At 42.4% G+C, this 14,886-nt stretch overlaps 3 protein-coding genes across 5 annotated transcripts in view; 2 read left to right on the top strand and 1 right to left on the bottom strand.

Annotated features, from left to right (window-relative positions):
• coq6 (coenzyme Q6 monooxygenase) overlaps positions 1-2,414 on the top strand; it is an 18,473-nt gene extending 16,059 nt beyond the window's left edge. Inside the window, exons 12-13 of one of the 2 annotated variants that reach the window (XM_083792678.1) lie at positions 730-785; positions 1,624-2,414. In XM_083792678.1, coding sequence (XP_083648804.1) covers positions 730-759 — 30 coding nt within the window. In that variant the 3' untranslated portion in view covers positions 760-785; positions 1,624-2,414. Of the gene's footprint in view, positions 1-729; positions 851-1,623 lie in introns of those variants that run through there. The other variant, XM_083792677.1, reaches the window with a different exon arrangement.
• Positions 1,971-11,097, bottom strand: entpd5a (ectonucleoside triphosphate diphosphohydrolase 5a). Its single transcript, XM_083792676.1, has 13 exons — positions 10,282-11,097; positions 9,754-9,833; positions 9,137-9,280; positions 8,407-8,482; positions 7,639-7,674; positions 7,077-7,165; positions 6,902-6,981; positions 6,718-6,779; positions 6,507-6,608; positions 5,626-5,769; positions 5,279-5,335; positions 4,007-4,122; positions 1,971-3,617 (listed from the first exon to the last, which is right to left on the bottom strand). Exons 1-13 carry the CDS (start codon positions 10,700-10,702, stop codon positions 3,534-3,536), a joined length of 1,491 nt encoding a protein of 496 aa, XP_083648802.1. The 5' UTR covers positions 10,703-11,097; the 3' UTR covers positions 1,971-3,533.
• Positions 10,732-14,886, top strand: LOC310878368 (uncharacterized protein). Of its 2 annotated transcripts, none has more exons than XR_014570895.1 (3): positions 10,732-10,874; positions 12,525-12,632; positions 14,676-14,886. XR_014570895.1 is itself a non-coding variant. In XM_083792679.1 (3 exons), the coding sequence occupies exons 1-3, from the start codon at positions 10,764-10,766 to the stop codon at positions 14,715-14,717; spliced, it is 369 nt and encodes a 122-aa protein (XP_083648805.1). In that variant the 5' UTR covers positions 10,738-10,763; the 3' UTR covers positions 14,718-14,886. The 2 variants fall into 2 exon arrangements, 1 of the variants encoding a protein (XP_083648805.1); XM_083792679.1 differs by having other exon boundaries at positions 10,738-10,874; positions 12,525-12,740.

Here is a 14,886-nt window from a genome sequence, read left to right as displayed (position 1 = left end):
TGTGTGTACTGTGTATATATACTATACTGTATATTACGTCACTTGGGGAAACCTCGTGTCCCCTTGGGGAAACCTCTTCGCCAGTCAACCTAAGCCCCATTTATACTTGTGTGTGGGATGTCGCGCACTGAAAATAGCACACAGTATGTACAAGCATGCGAAGTGTAAATCTGTCACTCAGGAACGTTCATCCACCTGTCTGATGGAAGCCCCGCCTCCAACGTGACTCCATCCTGCTCCGCCCCCCTCTTCTGATTACATGGGGCTTAACTTCAGCCGTGCCTATAATTTCCATGCTTCTGAACCTACTACTATGGCATCTAAGTTTAGCCCCAAATTTAGTGTTACTGAAAGTGTGTGGGTGGGGTGCAGGGCAGGCCCTGGGGCAGCAGCGGACAGCGGTGTTAAAAGTGTGTGGGTGGGGTGCAGGGCAGGCCCTGGGGCAGCAGCGGACAGCGGTGTTGGGTTGTGTTTTCACACCACTTTTATTACAGACCACTCAAGTGAAATGGCTTTATTTCCTACTAAGTGATTCAGACCAAAGTGACTGTAAAGACATTTCACCCTAAAGGCACGAAGTTTAACGTGACATTTTTTCCATATTAAATGTCAAGAGTTTCCCGGTTTACAGGTCTCGTATAGCACTCAGATCTAACATACCGTTACTAAGCATGATGAGGCGGGTGCAGTGATGGTGTAGTTGATCCTGTTCTCTTTTGCTTCTTGCAGGGGCAGATCATAGCATTTGCAAGCAAGTGACCGGTGACATTTGTCCTGCAGTGGAGGTTTGACTGGACCTTGTGAATGGAATGTAAAAGTGTAAATTAATAAAGTTTTATTTTACTCTTTACTATATGTGTTTATTGCTGTAACTTGAGAAACCAAGGACAAAGGCCTGTTTTTGGAACCATCTAATGGTAAACGTTAATCTATTCTTAGAAGTGGTCTTTGGTGTAAAAAAGAGAGAAAAAGAAATCCACACCCACATCCTTTCATGACATTGAACATTGAGGTTGACATGCTCTATGACAGCCCTGAGCACATATTAAATATGATGTAGACGTAAGAGGCACCCAAAATTGATATGTTATGCTTCATATTTCACACAGTTCTCTTAATTGCTATAGGATAATTCATGTAATATATCATCAGGGCTAAAGCCTCATATGCTAAAACATAAGACACTTTTAGAGACATTTAATGATGGATTGTGCATGCTGCTATTCTGTAATAGTTATGTTATAGTCATAAATCAAGTGTTCAGAAATAGAAAAATGGTGTAAAGATATGCTGTCAGGCATACTCTATATTTTTGTACATGTTCCGTAAGGCCTGAGGCTATTGTTATTAACCCATTTAGACCTGAGGCCAATTCTAAAATCACACCCGTGTGAAGTGAGTGGTGCAACTCTGTGTGGCGTTTCCCGGGGGGGGGGGGGGTAGTTCCAGACCCCCAGGAACGCACCCAGGGGGCCGGGCCGGTTCCGAACTGCCGCCCGTGTCCGAAACGGTTCAGAAATGACAGAGTTACCGTGTGCCGGTCCCTCTACTGTACTGTACTGGCAAACCCAAAATCATCATATATACAGTTAATATGTGCGTGTGTGTTTGTGTGTGTGTTAGGTTGCGCACAGGTGGTGAAAAACAACCATGCTGTTTTCATGCTCATACCCAGCCAGCCAGCCAGGCAGGCACCCACCCAGCCAGCCAGCAGGCACCCACACTCATAAGTCCGTAAGGGAGTGGCTTGCACCACTCAAAAACAACTTCTAAATCCTGACTTTCCCAACGTTTTCTGGAATATATATATATATATTTAAAAAAAGATATATGATAATATGTTCCTATATAAATTATATAGCAACAGCTAATGTAACACAGAGGTGTTCCAGGCTGTATAGGTGTTCCAGGTCTAGATGGATTAATGCCTAAAATACTGTATCCAGTTGGATTAAGTATTGCAGAAAGAATATTTTTAAATATTTTATTAAAATGTACAGCATATGTGTATTTCACTTACAAAGTTTTACAATGTTTTTAATTTACATACAAGTACATCATCAGGTGATTCAACTGATGAAAATAGAGGCATTTCTGAGCAAATGTGCAGCGGCAGCATTACATGTCAAAGCAGATTTTTGTCAAAGTACTTCACTTATACAAGTTTACATTGTGATATTATATACAGCAGTAGTTATTGTACATGTTGAATACTAAAAGGACAGCAAAGGCATGGCTTGAAGAGCAGTTACACAGAAATGTTCAATGGCTATATTAAATAATATAAAGATTATTAAAATACTGTATAATGAGGCAATCTTGCAGTTATTTAAATATTTGTACAGTTCACAAGAGAAAATGCAACAAACCCTTTTTTGTGTTATTTGTGGCTTGGATAAACACAAAGAGATCAAGCAGTCATGGATTATTTCTTCCTTTTTGTTTGCCTAATTACCGTGACCTTTCTTGTTTGTTTTTCATGTACTGTATTATGTCTGTAAATGGTGTTGAGATACACTCTAGCTAGCCTTAATGATATGCTCCTCCATTGCTATACTAACATATAGTTTAGACTTGGGGCACTACAATTTGGCCTCCCCATTTGATAGGAACTGCTCCACTGTAGACAAAACAAATATTGAAAGCTGAACTTTCAAACACAGACATTAACGTCATACATACAACAGTATTCATTTATCATGCAACACACACTCAAGACTTCTCTCCTTCGCTGTGCTTTCTTAGGCCCCCTGAGTCATAGTGAATCCGACACTCCTTGATTAATATATACAACTATATGCAGATGACACCAAAGCAACAGTTGATGTCTTAGCTACAGTTTCTGCAACTTAAAGTGGTACGTGCAAAATCTAAGGAAAGGGAAACTTTTTGACTGTTCTCAGACTACTCTTTTCCAACTACTGTATGTCTACACTTCTCTAATAGCTTGTAAGGGCGAATTATCTCCCCCCAGTCTCATGAAAACATCCTAGTTAATATAAAAAAGAAAATTATTGATTTGCAAGCATTTAGACCTACAACTAAAGATTGCATGTTGCATACACCCCAACTTTTCAAATGTTCCACTGTACTACACAGTGCGCACCAGCACCACAGTACAAACTTATCTTAAAAACACCATTACATTTTGCATTGCTTATAAACAACCCTCTACCCACTGTAAAGGTTGGCAAGTGAGACAGCATTTCTGATCAGACACCTTGGAGGAAGCCAAAAATGTAAACGCTTTGTTTAACAAAAATAAAGTCAGCTCACTAATTATGGGCTTGACGTACAGTAGAAATAGCTGGCCTTATAAAAAATATAGTGATTTATTTTTTCAACAGTTCTCGGAGTATCTGCAGGGTGCTGAGGTCAAAGAAGGTGGGGGGTGGGGGGTTGGCTTGGAAGAGTGTGATGGGAATGGGGTTGTCTCTGAGGGAGGGGCTGGTCAGTGGGGCTTCGTAGAGGGGGGGACAGCCCCACAGTTACAGACCTGTCCCTTTCAGTGCGGCAGTGACAGTTGGCTGTCCTTAGTGGATGTTGAGGTTACGGAAGTGGTCGAAGGTGGCTCCCAGGGCCCAGCTTGTCTCCACGTTGTTCACCTTCTTAGCAAGCTGTGGAATAAAGAGCACAAAGGAGATTTTATAATGTGCCATAATTGATTTGATTAAGCCAAGCTATCCTATAATTTTTGCCTCATCTATCTCAAGCATTCAATGTGTCTCTTTGCATTGTCCAATGACTGTCCCTTTTTGAGTGGTGCAACCACTCCAAAGAACAGCAATGTGACTATGTGACTATGTCCGTGTTAACCTATGTGACTACGAGCACCAGTATGACTATGAGTACCAGTAGGGGCGCTGTTGTGCCAGAAACAGAGAGAGAGATAGTGCTGCACTGTTGCCTGCTAATGAGAGAGAGAGAGAGAGAGAGAGAGGGGGGGGGGGGGGGGAGGAGAGGGGAGTTGCACCACTCAGTTCACACGGGTGTGATTTTTTCTTACCTGCAGCACTGTGGTGTCTTTAAAACCAAAGCCCTCCTTGAGCAGGCAGGTGATATATGTCATATCCATGCACAGGAAGGGGCTAATGGCGCGGTACTTGGTCATCTTGTTGCATACTGCAAAAAAGGGAGGAAAAAAGCGTCACACGTTTTCATGGGTCTATTTAAAACAAAGTGTCTTTTGAGTAAATATGTAGACGCCAATGCAGCCCATCCTAATGTCTTAATGCGAACATATTTTCGAACCTTAACGATACGTGATGAAAAGGTGAGTGCTGTTTTGTTTTGCTGGGAGGTGTGAGTTAAGGGTCAGGTAAGGGTGAGGGTGGGTGGCAGTGTTGCTAGCCCCCAGTGTGTGGTGTGTCACAAGCGTCACACGTTGTCATGAGCTCTATTTAAAACAAAGTGTCTTTTGAGTAAATATGTAGACGCCACTGCAGCCCATCCTAATGTCATAATGTGGAACATATTTTTGAAACGTAACGATACGTGATTAAAATGTGAGTGTTGTGTTTTGTTTTGCTGGGAGGTGTGAGGTAAGGGTCAGGTAAGGGTGAGGGTGGGTGGCAGTGTCCGCTAGTCATGCACTGTACACAGCGTGTGCCAGCCCCCAGTGTGTGGTGTGTGGCTGTCAGGTGCCATTCTGCCGGGGGCCAGACAGACGACCTCAGTTCAGCTGCCAGTGCCCAGTATGTGCCAGGCATGCTCATCAAGACCATGTGACTGTGTTCCCGCAAACACAAACAGGTTTACAGAAGACACCAACTCATTCCCGCTAGTGATAAATCTAGTTCTGCATTGGATGTTCAGAGATCCACACACTCCAGCTAATCTTGAGTGAAGTTAGAATGTATCTAAACAAATACGCAAAGACCTTGTGAAATCTCAAATGATATGTTCTGAATTGATGCCACCCTAAACACATTACACATTTTAAAACACTACATACATATAGTCGTTTATTTACATTCTGTCTCCATGAGACATTTGAGCTAACAACTGTCACACCAATAATCCCTGTGTGTGCCAGGGCAAGCTGTGCCAAGTTGACACGATTGTGCCAAGCTACGTATCTGGGCACAAACGAGGTTTAGTACTTGTGTGATTAGAACAGTGTGTGTTTTGCAGGAAAACTCAGTGGTTACGTGAAGCCTGTGAGATTGTTGGGTTCTGAAATATGTAAATAAACAGCGAGCTTCCTTATTTGTCCTCTGTGCTCTGAACTAATGCAAACCTCAGCTTACCCGCCCCAAAGAAAATGTTTGACTCTCACCTTCCTTGGCTCTCTTTTTGAAATCTCTGACTTCGACCATGCCACCTCGACTTCCATCTGTAATGAAGCAAAACAATACGTTACTTTAACGACTTTCAACCTGGTGTATCTGTTTTGGGCATGACAAACTTTAAAAAATATATATTGTCCACAATGCATTGCAACGTGTTGTAATGCATGATTACTATGCTGATAGCATAGTAAGTGCAGTGAACTTTGTTAATCGACAATTTTCACGATGCACTGTATACAACAAAGTACAGTAACGGTATATGTATTTTCTATTATAAATCACAATTTACTTGAGAAACAATTGGAAGCTGATTCCATTCTCTCTGCCCACTTACCAATGAGGCCTGACTCCACAGCTCTGTCAAAGTAGTAGGAGAACGCATAGAAGACACTGCTGCCCTTTACTTCAAACGGCTGGTGCACTTTTCCTTTGATCACCTTCATCACCTCGTAGTAACACAGCTTATAGCCTGCATAGCCTGCATATGACAAAACGAAAAATTAATGCTGTATTGTGACACAGTGACTTAACACTCAAACATTCTATATCGGAGCACATTTAGCGTGTTAAGGAAGTGGCTTAAAGAAGTCTAGAGGCAACGCAAAGAGGAATGCAGCCCGGAGAGCCTGAAGTCTCAGTCAGTGAGGTCAGACGGGTGAACTTGGGGGCTCTCAGAGTCACCATACAGTTATACCAGGGAAGCCCCAGAAAGACCACTTTCACACAGACCCATGGGACTGGTTGGCTCGGTCGAGCCTACAAAACCATGTGTTGACAAGGGCAGCACTTAGTATGGCCCTGTTGGGCTGTCTATTTTTACCACATAATTGAAAGCGGTCAAGATCAAGCCGCTCGTTACACAGAAAAATAACAGCTCAGGGACTAACCCAGTATCTTTTGGCTACTTGACTGTGGTATGGGAGTAGCTGCCTTATTTGTGGAGTTAACTGACAGTTTTCCTTTCATTTAAATACAAGGTTGACTGTAGTCTAATTGTTCAAGAGGGAAGGCGGAGAGTGAGAGGATGACAAAACATGTGTTTGTTGCCAAAGTCCCAGGGACTCCTATGGGAAAATATCGTGAGAGACTGCAGTACTGTATATTGTTCTGCATAATATACCGTTGGGTTCTGCAATCTGAATGCAAGGAATGTAGTCTGTCGGGTCCAAGGAACTGGGAAGGCAATCCAAAACCGCAAAAGCTCTTTAAACTTACCGTCTGGAATTCCGCTAACTTGGTAGGTAGTTCCTCCAAAGGTGACTTCCTCCCTAAACTTCTTAGGCAGGCAGGAACTGTAAAAGATTTTCCAATCTAGACCTGAGAAAGTGGAAACACAGCCAATTTTAACCTGCCAATCTCCCATTGTACAGAAGTACACATGTCAGATGTGGAATGAGCCTTGCAGGTACTGGAACTGATTACCCACCATCAGCTCCCAGTGCACCAAGAGTTGCCAGTCGAGCTGCAAACAGTCCATTTCCAAGATAGCTATGTGGGGTGAAACATTAAGTTATTTAATTGTTACTATTTACAGGTTTTCATGCCCAAAAGTATAGAATTACATATACTGTACGGTAGAAGGGCACAACTGCCTCTTTTCCATTATTTACCTGTGTGTGTAGAGTTGATATGTCAAGTTGAACATGTTGAAGTTGGCTATATAAGAGGGTGGGGCACTGAAAACAGTTTTCTGTTGAAACAAGGGCACATATAGTGTGTTATTGGTAATATGCATCAAAATATTCAAATGTTAATTAGTCAAATTGTACAGTATGTGTCATTCACCTTTGATTTGGGAAGGAAAGTGATCTGGGTAGATCCACCGCCCAAATCCAGGATGCCTACTGTCCTCTTTGTATGGGAATATAAATGACCTAAAGCAAAACAAACAGCAAAAAACACACAACTCAATATAGAAAACTGTAGAATGCATCCTTTTGAATATTCATCATCATTGTCTGTAAACAGACAATGTGACCATATCATGTACAGTACATTAACTGCGCACTTGTTTTATTTAGAATGAATTAATTTCCCAACCACACCAAGTCATACTGTATAGACTGGCCCGCTGAGTATTCTTGCAACTGTGCTGACCTTGTCTGTGGACAACGTGTGGGAAAGGGTAACTTTTGTTTTGGAGGGTGCATGGGTCTTTAAATGATGTGAAGCTACACCAGTTCAGTGTCAATTGAAAAGGAATATCGTAACCACATGGGTCGCAGTGACTCAACTTCAGACCCTCAGAGGGAACACAAGAGTCAGTCACTGCCGGCTCACTGTGTACAGAGGCGACCTCAGTTATGACCGTTAACACCACTGTAGGAGAAAAGGAGCAATGTCTTACCTGTCAGAAAGTTCACAGTAACCCAGGCCAGGACTCCTAAACCGGACACATGGAAAGGGGGGGACATGAATAAAACCATGAGACCTGGTTACCATTTATTACAGCTCAACTACAAAACATGGCTTGTTTCAGGCATTCGTACACATGTTTAACATCTTAAGCCCTATTCAAATATTTTAAAAATAGCCAATCTACAAGCTCGCAATGCGTGGCTCCTTTTTACTTTTTTGAAAATGTCTGCCAATAATGACATTTCCCAAATTAGGGACGCTAGTTTGCGCCAGAAAAGGCCTAAACGAGGGTGGCGGAGATGACCATTGTCTAGCTTTCTGTTGTTAAAGTGCAATGAAATTAGCGGTGTGAGTCTTGTAGGATTGTAGACCAGCCCAGGTAATAACAATAGTCTCAGATGTCAGTTATTGCACTCATAAACTGTGGATAATGAATGGTACAAAGTGCATGATGAAGCATAACGTGGTGAGGTCGTCTTAATGAGTGATGTGGAGGATCACTTTAAATTATTGGGCGTGGGGCAGCAGCAGCAGCGCAGACAAGGATATTTAATTGTCCCAATGAGGTAGCAGCAGGCCTTATGAGGTAGCTGCAGGCCATAAATAGGTTTTTATGAAGACAGTATTGGTAGATATAACTTTAGTCAATGACGATGTACCTCATTTGGCAATCGTCAACATGAACCATTTTCTGAAAGTTGGAATGCTTTCATCATAGTCAATGCATACTGGTAATACCACTTCAAAGATGCCCTACCTTCGTTTGTCCCGTTCATGATGGAGACACTGTTGTTTGGTATAAAGAAAGGTGACTCCTCAAAAACCTCCCGCACCTGTGGAAACAATGCATATACATCTCATTCAACCATGTAATATGCTACAGTATATATTAACCATAAACTATGACAATCGGAATATGAACCACTTAAACCCTAGGATTCCTATTCTGGGCATGTCATAATAGGAAAACATTGGTACATTATAGATCTTGTAGCTCAGCTATTGTTGGTGAAGAGATTTAGTGTAGGGGGACAATTGAGGGTGCCAAGGATAGACCCCAGGGGGACCTTGGTCAACTAAGTACTGTAGGGTTTAGATCATTAATATCCTCCCTGAAAGCACAGGCAAATGAACTGTGGTGGGTGTTTCTGAGTGACAGATGTCTGACCACAAGCATGGTTGAAACAGTAGTCTAAAAGTTAATAATTCAAATGACATATGGCTAACCGTTACTCCAGACAACCCCACAACAGCTGCTTTTTTACAACTTGATGATATCCTCCAAATGGGCAGACTTGCCCTGGTTGTGTGTGTGTGTGTGTGTGTGTGTGTGTGTGTGTGTGTGTGTGTGAGTGAGAGAGAGAGAGAGTGCTTTTCAAAGACACAGTGACACTTGTAAGTACTTAGTGGTTTCTCATCCCATTCTTTGGAGGAACGGATTATGTTTGTGCCAAATAGCCGGAGGACTGTGAGAAAACGTGCCTCACCTCATCGAGCAGCGCGTTGGCCTTGTCCTCGGGAAGCAGTCGCAGACCCGCTGTGGCTTTCAGGACCACCGGTGTCTGCTTCCAGTCTTCCTCGGGCACAGTCTTTTTGGCAATCTTCAGCAGCTGTCTGATGGTGTTACCACCCTGAAGGAGGGATAATGAGCAGTTACAAACCAGCGACAGTCAGCAGACAGTCACACAGTAGCACATAGCAATCACCCAAAGAAACGTACCCACAGTGGTAGCAAACCAAAAAGGATGAATGAATGACTGGACTGATGGTGAGACGACAATTCGTAGTGATGTTTCGGTTCAATGGGATATATTCAAGGATTAAAGACTGGATGTGCAGTATATTGCTCTAGTCATCTTGTGGAAGTTAATTGGACTCAGCAGCAGGCAGTGGTAATGGCAGCACTACAAGGAATTCTTCAACAGTATATAGACTATCACAGGGATGCAACTTCATGAGTGTAAAAATGCACCCGTAAGGGATCCATTTTCATACTCTCAGAGTTAAATCAAAAGATTCAAAACCCCAGATTTTATAGATAGTGGGGAACTTCCCAATTTCTATCATCTTAAATATCAAGTAATGGCATAACTGGCATACATACCTCCTCAGGCCTGTCTTTGTAAGCAGACAAACCAGGCTTCACTGCGTGGTACATTTCATGGTCGAGAACTGGCAGCTCCACTAAAGAGAGAAGCAGGGGGTGTCAAAGAGCACATAATAAGCCAAGCAAAAGACAACTAATTGTAGGACGTTCGCCTCAAATATGAAAGAGTTGCAACTTAAAAGCATGTATTTGCAAAGCATTCAATTATCACACACGATACTTAGACAGTAGGAGGTGACTTAAATCCAGATTCACCATTACAAGTTTGCTTTAATAGTGTAGTAAACGCAGCGTTGAGTCAGACAGGCAAATTAAAACTCCAACTCAGCTACTTTTAGAATACTGTCTTGCTCGTGCTCTCTCCACACCCTGCCGGCACATGTTTGTCTTTACACCAGAAAGTGAATTACCTAACAGCAAACAGAGGCTCTCTGGGAGGCAGCGGCATGTGGATCCTTATTGGCTCCTGGGACAGTGGCAGAGAGAGACTGGATACGGCAGAGAGAGAGAGAAACCTCCACTCACCTGGGTCTTTCTGAATAAACTTATAGATGTGGATTCTGGTGCCTGTGCTGCCAGCGTCGAACATGATTCCATAGAACACACGGTTCATGCTCAGAGGGGTGGAAGCTTCAGGTTCTGGTGGATGTGCAACTGCAACCTCATGGTAAGGCTCAGGTGCCGGATGGAAGACTTCAGGCAGATAAGAATCCGCTGCCGGGTGGAAGACCTCAGGAATGTCAGGGTATGTCTGAATGGCCGGCTGGGAAGCTTCAGGAACCGGGTTGGAGACCTCAGGCAGATGGTTTTCCGCGTTGGCGGAGTGCTCGCGGTAGCGGTAATGGGGAACAAGGCGGTGGTGCCGGTAGTAGGTGGCCTGTGCTAAGAAGTCCCCGGCCAGAAGCCACCACAAGGATAGAGACAGGAGCAACATCTGGACAGCCATTGTTGTGGAAGAGAAGACCGCCTGTGAGTTTTAAAAGAAGAAAGCAGCAAAAAAAAAAGCTATGAAAAATGAAAAACCTTTTGTTGGTGCTGATGTTAAAACTTTATCAGAGGGGCCCTGTTGTATGGAGGAGCTGCAGGGACCGGAGATGTTGCAGGCTGCTGTGATGGAGGTACAGAGGATGAGACACGGTGGATCACAGTGCACACTCAGGACTGTCTGGTCATCTGTTTACTGTATATAAAGACATAAGGGCTTGGCACAGGGCCACACCAACAGCAGCCATCAACCAATCATGAGGAGTTCCATCCCAGCTCCTTCCAGAGTCCCCCCCACCTCGTGCTAGAGGCTGAATACCTGCTTACCAGCAGATTTCTTTTCTCCTTTTTTTCAATTTTACATTATTTTTGGCTACATGATTTTTTTTCTTCATCAGAAGCCAAATTTCTCTAAAAATAAGAAGGGGGGAAAAAAGGATTTATCAAGAGATCTAAATGAATGGTTCACACAGAAACTTAAAGCAATGGTCTTAAAATATATTTTATGAGTGTGTTTAAGACTTACAGGGCAACTGGCCTCTAAAATCAAATTGAATGTACTTTCTTTTACATTTCTTTTTACTTTCACCAGTGTTATAATCCTAATTTGGTCTATTACTTATATTGGCAATTGGCAATGAATTTATTTATTATTTGATGCTCATGTTGCTTAAATAGAAATATTACCTATTTTTTAACAAATCTTATTTACATGATATTGCTACTGAACTGTTGCAATTGTTAACGCTTGTTCAACTTTAATCCTATTTACTTTGTACTTGTAGTAGGCTACTTAATTATTCTCTTTGCACACTATACTGCCCACTTTGTTGAATACGTTCATTCTGCCATATACTTAGATCTTATACTTTGTAAGTGACTCTGGATATAAGTAAGAGTCTGCCATATGCCTGTATATTTTAAATTGTAACGTGGCTTTACATTCACTAAACCAAAATAATGCAGAGGGCTGTTTAAATACACGGTGGGACTTTGTGGTGAGGACATAAGATGGTGTTATAATGAAGAGAAACCCCAAAAGCAGAATGGTACATTTCAAGCTGAAACTATGAGTCATTGAGTGGAGTTACTTGATGGGTTTTACATTACTACCTGACAAACCCCTTTCAACAACTGGAATGATATACTGCATGTGTGGAAATGCCCTGCAATACATCGCACTCCACTTGTCATGCTACGACCATGACGTGTGCCCGAAAACCCACATAAAAAACTACTTGTAGTACTTTTAACCAAGCTTACTTTCAAAAAAGATGTGCAAACGTGACTTATATTCCAACTGGCATAAAAGTTAAAATAATGTTAGCAATCATCTCACTCCCACTCATCCCTGAACTGACCACAGGTTTTCCAAGGCAGAAATATTTGGGCAGCAAGGCATGTTTGAAGAAAGGATGCATGAAAACTTGAAAAGCATGAGTGGCTGTTTCTCTGATTTAGGTGGGTGGTTGGCAATGTATTTGAAACCATGCAGCAATGTATCAGCTGAAGTCCCATGTAACATTCAGAATTCCTGGTCTTTGGGAAGGGAGTAAGAGAGGAACTGAGGATATCCCAGCAGACCTATATGCATAGACTGGGGTATCACTTTCAATGGGACTTTGCTTCCACAGATTATAGAGATGCTGGAAAAGCAGGCAGCAGTGCTTTAATTGAATTTCAAGATATTTTGTTGGTGTCCAAACAAGGTGATCTGAGTGACAGTCTGCTGGCTCATTCAATTCTGCTTGTATTATTAATGAAGCCGTTTCACATTCATACAGCGGGTGTTGGGTGAGCGAGGCAGAAACCGTCTGCCTGGTCAGAAGGGTGAGAAGGACTGGGGGTGGAGCGAGGTCCTGCAGATGGGCACCATGGAGTTCAGAGAGGAGGTACATAGAAAGGACAGTGAACAGCGGGTTGGGCTTGGCACCAGTGTGCACCCATCATGCCATTCCAATCCCAGGACACTCTGCTGTGCAAAGCACCGTTCCAACACTGTAATTTGGACTAAAAATATTGGACTTTCTTTCCTCCTTTCCTTTTTTCTAAATACCGTGGCTGCTTTCCCCCCCCCCCCCCCCCCCCCCCAATCCTGTGGCTGACCAGAATGGTCTTTTACCCCTATCAAAGCATGTATGTGTAAGACCTCTCATTGGCCATGTTAACAGTATGATCTTGTCATTTTATTTTTATTTTTTACTAATACATTTTTATCCCATGATTTTGTAACCCAGTTTTCTTTTCACCCAGTGCCAATTATCTAATGTAATCCTGGGCGCTACACTTCCTCTGCCAACCTGGGGGGGCAGCGGACTGACCTCATGCCTCCTTCTATGCATGAGGAGTCCAAGCTGCTTCTTTTCACCTGACAGAGGGGAATTTCCCCGGCCGGACGTAGCGCGTGGAAGGGACACGTTATTCCGACCAGTTCCTTTCCCCTCCATCAGGCGCCCCGGCTGGCCAGGGGGAGGTCTTGTCTGATCTTGTCATTTATAATTAATTAGAATGATGTCCTATTTAACAATTACTTACATACTTCTTGAAGAAGCCATGTCTTGTCCGCAAAGTGTGTCTATAACTATAACTATAACCTTTCATGACAGCAGACAGCCTAAGTACAAATATAATTTATGAAAAGCTACTACAGTGAAGTCTGTTCACAGAAGTTGTTGTAGGGATTATCTGACGAGGTACCATTTGAGTGGGCAAAACCTTACATGTATTAAATAATACTAAATTGTTTATAGGGTCAATATAAGTAAAATAATATAGCCTTTTCCATAGGAGTATCTTTTTATATTTTTCCAAAAAGAATACAAACAGCCAATAGCATATTACAAAGTTATCCCCCTCACTGGTGAAAATTCCGGGAGGAAAAACGGGCAAGCACCGGGGTGAGTTGTCCAGCATTCGTGTGAAGCATCTTACAGCACTCGCTATCTTGCACACCAGTGAATTATTGCACGCTCTAACCGTTGACACATAAACCTTCTTTCGTGCAAGAATTACAACGTGATATAGTGTGAACAATGGCTTGACAAGCACATCCTACAATTACACTGTCATAATTTCATTTTTATATTGCAATGGCAATTTAGAACTGCAGAAGGAGGAGAAGGACACTGGAGCAGCACGGACATTTTAAGCCTTTTATTAGGTGCGCTAGTATACAAAAACGACTAACGTTAATCGTTAGGCTTAAAATGTCTGTGCTGCTCCAGTGTCCTCTCCTTCTTCTGCATTAAGTGTCCTTGTTCATGTGATGCCGTTCTAGGCTTGAGGCGTGTTAAAGACTCCCTTTGTTCTATAAGCTCGTGTGGCAATTTAGAACTGTTCAATCTTACTCTAGAGTGAATTGACATAAACTAAATTAAAGGAGCACTAGGATGAATGAAAATGCAAGGAAAACTAGGTAAATCGCAGCCAAATGAAAGCATAGGCTATGTAGCGAACACACTGTAATCTATAGGCAAGTATGGCAGAACTACAGTATGGTATATGACACAGCATTTCATGAACAAAATTACCCAAAGACGAGGTAGCTTGAATACAAGGTTTAGTGATTTGTCTCGAGCTAGCAGAAAGTTGTAAAGCATAAGAGGGGACCCCAGCTTTGTAATCTAAGCCGTGCAATGTATTATTAATATGCTGCAATGTTGCCCTCAGGAATGCCATGTTTGTGGGTGTTCTACCCCAAAAACTCTATTGAAGAGGCCTAAACCTTGTCATTACAATTCCAATGATAATCACAGCTTTGAAAACTCAGGGTTATTTCAGTTTTCTCTGCTTGCTGTCATAGCAATTACCTTTAAATTTAGTCTTCAAACTCTATGCATGATGCCAGAGCAAAAAAGGCATAAGTCTATATGATTCAGTTTACAGTAGCTACACCCTAACATTTTGTGATATCTACTTTTTTGTTTGTTGAATAGTGTTCCCTGGATGGCCTCCAGCAAGCTGAACAAGATGGCTGAGGACATGCAGTGGTTCTGAGTTTAAATTACGACCTGTGCTGAGTTTACATTGTTTCTTTTGGTTAAGCTTAACCAAAGATGTACAGTCAGTACGTCAACTGCAATTAATTTGATTTTAGTGGCTTCTCTGTGACTTACTGTATGTAACTGTAAAAATAAAACAATTTCA

This window comes from Protomyctophum parallelum (genome assembly GCF_964188405.1).
Source record: "Protomyctophum parallelum genome assembly, chromosome: 20".
Taxonomy (NCBI): Eukaryota; Metazoa; Chordata; class Actinopteri; order Myctophiformes; family Myctophidae; genus Protomyctophum; species Protomyctophum parallelum.
This window is presented reverse-complemented; position numbering and strand designations above follow the sequence as displayed.

Excerpts from the sequence above, each read along its gene's own strand:
- entpd5a (XM_083792676.1), bottom strand. The coding sequence starts at position 10,702 with ATGGCTGTCCAGATGTTGCTCCTGTCTCTATCCTTGTGGTGGCTTCTG. Across the intron at positions 8,483-9,136 it reads CCAACGCGCTGCTCGATGAG|GTGCGGGAGGTTTTTGAGGA; the intron begins GTGAGGCACGTT and ends TTGTTTCCACAG. Across the intron at positions 5,336-5,625 it reads TGTGGAGTCAGGCCTCATTG|ATGGAAGTCGAGGTGGCATG; the intron begins GTAAGTGGGCAG and ends GCTTCATTACAG.
- LOC310878368 (XM_083792679.1), top strand. The coding sequence starts at position 10,764 with ATGAAAAATGAAAAACCTTTTGTTGGTGCTGATGTTAAAACTTTATCA. Across the intron at positions 10,875-12,524 it reads TGCAGGCTGCTGTGATGGAG|CGGGTGTTGGGTGAGCGAGG; the intron begins GTACAGAGGATG and ends ACATTCATACAG. Across the intron at positions 12,741-14,675 it reads CAAAGCACCGTTCCAACACT|TGTTCCCTGGATGGCCTCCA; the intron begins GTAATTTGGACT and ends TTTGTTGAATAG.